Source organism: Polyodon spathula, chromosome 3, assembly GCF_017654505.1.
Source record: "Polyodon spathula isolate WHYD16114869_AA chromosome 3, ASM1765450v1, whole genome shotgun sequence".
In the NCBI taxonomy this organism is placed as follows: Eukaryota; Metazoa; Chordata; class Actinopteri; order Acipenseriformes; family Polyodontidae; genus Polyodon; species Polyodon spathula.
This window is the reverse complement of record NC_054536.1, coordinates 25,010,165-25,016,164: the sequence shown is the minus strand read 5'-3', so window position 1 is coordinate 25,016,164 and position 6,000 is coordinate 25,010,165. Positions and strand designations below refer to the sequence as shown.

The 6,000-nt window shown below is 38.8% G+C and overlaps 1 protein-coding gene across 2 annotated transcripts in view; it reads right to left on the bottom strand.

The window, feature by feature from the left end:
* Positions 1–281: 281 nt before the first annotated feature.
* The window catches only part of LOC121312891 (endonuclease/exonuclease/phosphatase family domain-containing protein 1-like), a 50,718-nt gene continuing 44,999 nt past the window's right edge, over positions 282–6,000 (bottom strand). Inside the window, exons 6-7 of one of the 2 annotated variants that reach the window (XM_041244781.1) lie at positions 5,736–5,930; positions 282–506 (exon numbers count right to left, since the gene is read on the bottom strand). In XM_041244781.1, the coding sequence (XP_041100715.1) occupies positions 316–506; positions 5,736–5,930 (386 nt within the window). In that variant the 3' untranslated portion in view covers positions 282–315. The remainder of the gene's footprint in view (positions 507–5,735; positions 5,931–6,000) is intronic. The other variant, XM_041244782.1, reaches the window with a different exon arrangement.

Genomic DNA, 6,000 nt, shown 5'->3' with positions numbered 1-6,000 from the left:
CATTTCTTGAAAAAAAAAAAAAAAAATTGGATATAACGTAAAATAAAACCCACAAATTATATATATATATATATATATATATATATATATATATATATATATATATATATATATATATATATATATACACACACACACACACACACACACACACACACACATACACAAAACAATAAAATAATTGTTATTTCATGTTTGAAGCACAAGAACCAAATTGGATTTCAAGAAGAAAAAGAAAAGGCAACCCTCTGCTTTTCACATTCATTTTTGATAGAACTCTAAAAGAACAGTATCCTTGTTTGTTTTATTCCTCAGTCACAATCCTGCCACCGTTTGACTGTGTTGGACGACAGTCACTCCATTTCCGTTGCAAACTGGCTCCTTCTTGTGGGAGTCTGTGTAAAATTCAGCAAACACTGGGCAGTGGTCTGAAGCTACTCCACCCCAAGACCAGTTATCTGGGATCCATGGATTGGTAAGGCCTTCCCTCACGACAACCCAGTGACCTATATTCCAGAGAAAGAAAAGGGCAAAAGACTGCAAATATTATCCATTCAAAGAGGGGTACATTGAATATTCTTTGCTAATTAGACTTGCATTTCCAGTAGAAATGCAAAGTTTACCAATAATCATACACTATCAGCAATATACACTGTTAGTTTTGGTTGTGGGTCTTGCATAATATATATATATATCATTATTTATATATTCAATATAATATACAATTATGAAAAAGAAAAATACATAATAAAAATATATATATAAATAGATATAATATATATATATATATATATATATATATATATATATATATATAAAGCGCTCTGGATTTATCTGGAATCAAAACCAACACCCCCAGGAGAGATACCCTAATATATATATATATATATATATATATATAGTATATATATATATATATATATAGCAGCTCTGGAAAAAATTAAGAGACCACTGCAAAATTATCAGTTTCTCTGGTTTTACTATTTATAGGTATGTGTTTGGGTAAAATGAACATTTTTGTTTTATTCTATAAACTACTGACAACATTTCTCCCAAATTCCAAATAAAAATATTGTCATTTAGAGCATTTATTTGCAGAAAATGACAACTGGTCAAAATAACAAAAAAGATGCAGTGTTGTCAGACCTCGAATAATGCAAAGAAAATAAGTTCAGATTCATTTTTAAACAACACAATACTAATGTTTTAACTTAGGAAGAGTTCAGAAATCAATATTTGGTGGAATAACCCTGATTTTCAAGCACAGCTTTCATGCGTCTTGGCATGCTCTCCACCAGTCTTTCACATTGATGTTGGGTGACTTTATGCCACTCCTGGCGCAAACATTCAAGCAGCTCGGCTTTGTTTGATGGCTTGTGACCATCCATCTTCCTCTTGATCACATTCCAGAGGTTTTCAATGGGGTTCAGGTCTGGAGATTAGGCTGGCCATGACAGGGTCTTGATCTGGTGGTCTTCCATCCACACCTTGATTGACCTAGCTGTGTGGCATGGAGCATTGTCCTGCTGGAAAAAACCAATCCTCAGAGTTGGGGAACATTGTCAGAGCAGAAGGAAGCAAGTTTTCTTCCAGGACAACCTTGTACTTGGCTTGATTCATGCGTCCTTCACAAAGACAAATCTGCCCGATTCCAGCCTTGCTGAAGCACCCCCAGATGAGTCCAATTTTCAGCTTTGCCCAACACCTGGTCGTCTGATGGTTAGATGGAGACCTGGAGAGGCCTACAAGCCACAGTGTCTCGCACCCACTGTGAAATGTGGTGGAGGATTGGTGATGATCTGGGGGTGCTTCAGCAAGGCTGGAATCGGGCAGCTTTGGCATGAATCAAGCCAAGTACAAGGTTGTCCTGGAAGAAAATTGCCCATTTAGACAAGTTAACTGTCCTTGTTCATAATGGCCTAGGTCTAAATAAACAACCCTCAGAGCATGTTTAACAGCAGGCTTGCCTGACCTGAGCAGTGCATCAGAAACACTGAAGCCACCATTGCTTTGAGCTTATCACCTTTTACCTTCTGAAAGAGATTCAGTTCCCCTGTATGACTGCCTTTAATAAAACACATGCAGAATCCAGGAGAAATTCTCTGCCAAATAGGATGCTCCTTTGTTATTGAGAGCTAATTAGCTACTACTGTAGTTTTATAACACTGTATCTACAAGCAACTGAATGAACAATGTCATCCTAACCTTCACACAGCATCAAGAGAAATGGAAGAGGCAAAGAAAGACAAGACACAACAGGGTTTCTTCTGAAGTGCGAACACGATTGTAAGGAAGACAGCTTTAGTGTAGGTCTCCTAGTCCAGGGATTTCTGTGGTAAAATTCTACAGTTAATAATAATAAAAGGTAGGGAATGTGTTATTATTATTATTTATATCATGCCCTTCATAGTGGGCCACCATCACAAAGCACTTTACAGAAGCAGGCTGTGAACTGTGCATTATATGCAGAGTCACTTACAATAGGATATTGATTTAACATCTCATCTACAGGATGAAGCACAAGAAGGCAAATTGACTTGCTCAGGGTCACACAGTGAGTCAGTCAGTGGCAGAGGTGGGATTTGAACCAGTGACCTTCTGGTTACAAGCCCTGGACTTTAACCACTGGACCACACTGCCTCATATGTTACTTCTGACATTCTTTTTCAGGTTAAATTAAATTTCACATATGCACTGTATATACTTACTGTACTGTTTTTGTATTCTATTGTACTGACAAATTAATATCATGTGTGTTGCATCATGGAAAAAAGTTGTGAACTATGAGGCACAGCAAAACATAATAAAATATTAATGAGAAGGCATACAGGTATTGAAAACCTATTCAAGATAACAGCTTTGCAGTTTTCAAGCCAAAAAGGAATTACTGTAAGCTCTATGCAGCATTTGAATCATTCACGCAGGGCTTTTTATTTGGTTTACCAGGAATTTGCAAGTGTGTGCAAGCGCGCTGGAACTGGGGGTGCTGGGGGTGCAGTAGCACCCCCTTGGCTTTGCATGGCTTCCATCATATACAGGGGTTACAGTTTTATTCAATGGCTTTCAGCATCCACACTTTAAAAACTGTTCCAGTGCCACTGCATGCCAGTTATGACAATACACTACAGGTACTGTAGTACTTGTACCTAAAGCAAGATATGCCATTGTAATGTAATGGTTTGATAAATGACAATTTTAAAATAAAACATCAATTATAATAATAAAAATTGTCCTGGAAGAAAACTTGCTTCCTTCTGCTCTGACAATGTTCCCCAACTCTGAGGATTGGTTTTTCCAGCAGGAGAATGCTCCATGCCACACAGCCAGGTCAATCATGGTGTGGATGGAGGACCACCAGATCAAGACCCTGTCATGGCCAGCCCAATCTCCAGACCTGAACCCCATTGAAAACCTCTGGAATGTGATCAAGAGGAAGATGGATGGTCACAAGCTATCAAACAAAGCCGAGCTGCTTGAATTTTTGCGCCAGGAGTGGCATAAAGTCACCTAACATCAATGTGAAAGACTGGTGGAGAGCAAGCCAAGATGCATGAAAGCTGTGCTTGAAAATCAGGGTTATTACACCAAATATTAATTTCTAGAATATTTTTTTTTATTTGGAAGTTGTGGGGTAGGATGTCTAGATAAATGAAAAAAAACAAAAAAAAAAAATATATATATTTAATGCATTTTAATTCCAGGCTATAAGGCAACAAAAGGTGAAAATTTTGAAAGGGGGTGTAGACTTTCTATAGGCACTATATATATATATATATATATATATATATATATATATATATATATATATATATATATATATATATATATATATATATATATATATATATATCTACACACACACACACACACACACACACACACACACACACACACACACACACACACACACACAGTGCCTTGCAAAAGTATTCAGACCCCTGACCAATTCTCTCATATTACTGAATTACAAATGGTACATTGAAATTTCGTTCTGTTCGATATTTTATTTTAAAACACTGAAACTCAAAATCAATTATTGTAAGGTGACATTGGTTTTATGTTGGGAAATATTTTTAAGAAAAATTAAACACTGAAATATCTTGCTTGCATAACTATTCAACCCCCACACATTAATATTTGGTAGAGCCACCTTTCGCAGCAATAACAGCTTTAAGTCTTTTAGGGTAAGTATGTACCAGCTTTGCACACAGTGTCGGAGTGATTTTGGCCCATTCTTCTTGGCAGGTTTGCTCCAGGTTGTTCAGGTTGGTTGGACGACGCTTGTGGACTGCAATTTTCAACTAGTGCCACAGATTCTCAGTGAGATTGAGATCAAGACTTTGACTGGGCCACTGTAGGACATTCACCTTTTTGTTCTTGAGCCACTCCAATGTTGCTTTGGCCTTGTGCTTGGGATCATTGTCCTGCTGAAAGTTGAATTTCCTCCCAAGCTTCAGTTTTTTAGCGGACTGAAGCAGATTCTCTTGCAGTATTTTCCTGTATTTTGATCCACCCATTCTTCCTTCAACTGTAACAAGATGCCCAGTCCCTGCTGATGAGAAGCATCCCCACAGCATGATGCTGCCACCACCATACTTCACTGTAGGGATGGTGTGTCTTGAGGCATGGGCAGTGTTAGGTTTGCGCCACACATAGCGCTTTGAGTTTTGGCCAAAAAGCTCTATCTTGGTCTCATCTGACCACAAAACCTTTTCCCACATCGCAGCTGGGTTACTCTCATGGTTTCTGGCAAACTCCAGATGTGCTTTCAGATGGTACTTTTTGGGTAACGGTTTCTTTCTTGCCACCCTCCCATACAGGCCAGTGTTATGCAGAGCTCTTGATATGGTTGACTGGTGCACCATTACTCCACTCCCAGCCACTGAACTCTGTAGCTCCTTCAAAGTGATTGTTGGTCTCTCTGTGGCTTCTCTCACAAGTCTCCTTCTTGTTTGAGCGCTGAGTTTTGAGGGACGGCCTTTTCTTGGCAGTGCCTGGGTGGTGTGATGCAGCTTCCACTTCCTGATTATTGATCCAACTGTGCTCACTGGGATATCCAAACACTTGGATATTATTTTGTACCCTTTCCCTAATCTATGCATTTGTATTACTTTATCGCTAACTTCTGTAGAATGCTCTTTGGTCTTCATTTTCCTTCAGATTCACAGCCTTACCAATGATCCTTCAACAGTGGGGTTTTTATCCAGAAAATGTGACTGCAACTTTAATGGTTCACAGGTGGAGGCCAACGGTAAGGTAATTGTGTCCTCGTTAGGGCAATTTCTTTCATCGGTGCAAACTGGGAGCTTCCACAGCACAGGGGTTGAATACTTATGCAAGCAAGATATTTCAGTTTTTTATTTTTCTTAAAAATATTTCCCAACATAAAACCAATGTCACCTTACAATAATTGATTCTGAGTTTCAGTGTTTAAAAATAAAATATCAAACAAAACGAAATTTCAATGTACCATTTGTAATTCAGTAATATGAGAGAATTGGTCAGCGGTCTGAATACTTTTGCAAGCCACTGTATATGCAGAAAACATGAACATAGCAATACTATGAACACACACACACACACACACACACACACACACACACACACACACACACACACACACACACACACACACACACACACACACACACACACACACACACACACACACACACACACACACACACACACACACACACACACACACACACACACACACACACACACACACACACCTGTGTGAGCCTTCTTAAGAGAGCGGCTGATCCAAATGTTGTCAAGGGACTTAGATCCCTGGGGGTTCTTGGTGCTGATGTTTGTGAAAGTGCTTGTGGGGACCAGCGGAGAAAACTTCTCTTTTCTTAACACATCAAACTCACTGCCATCCGGAGGCAGACTAAAGTCCCCAAGGATGATCAAGTCTTTTTCTGCTGAATAAAACAATAACGTCAGATGTGAATAACTCGGTTCCCTATAAAACTACAACTTCAAATATCCCTA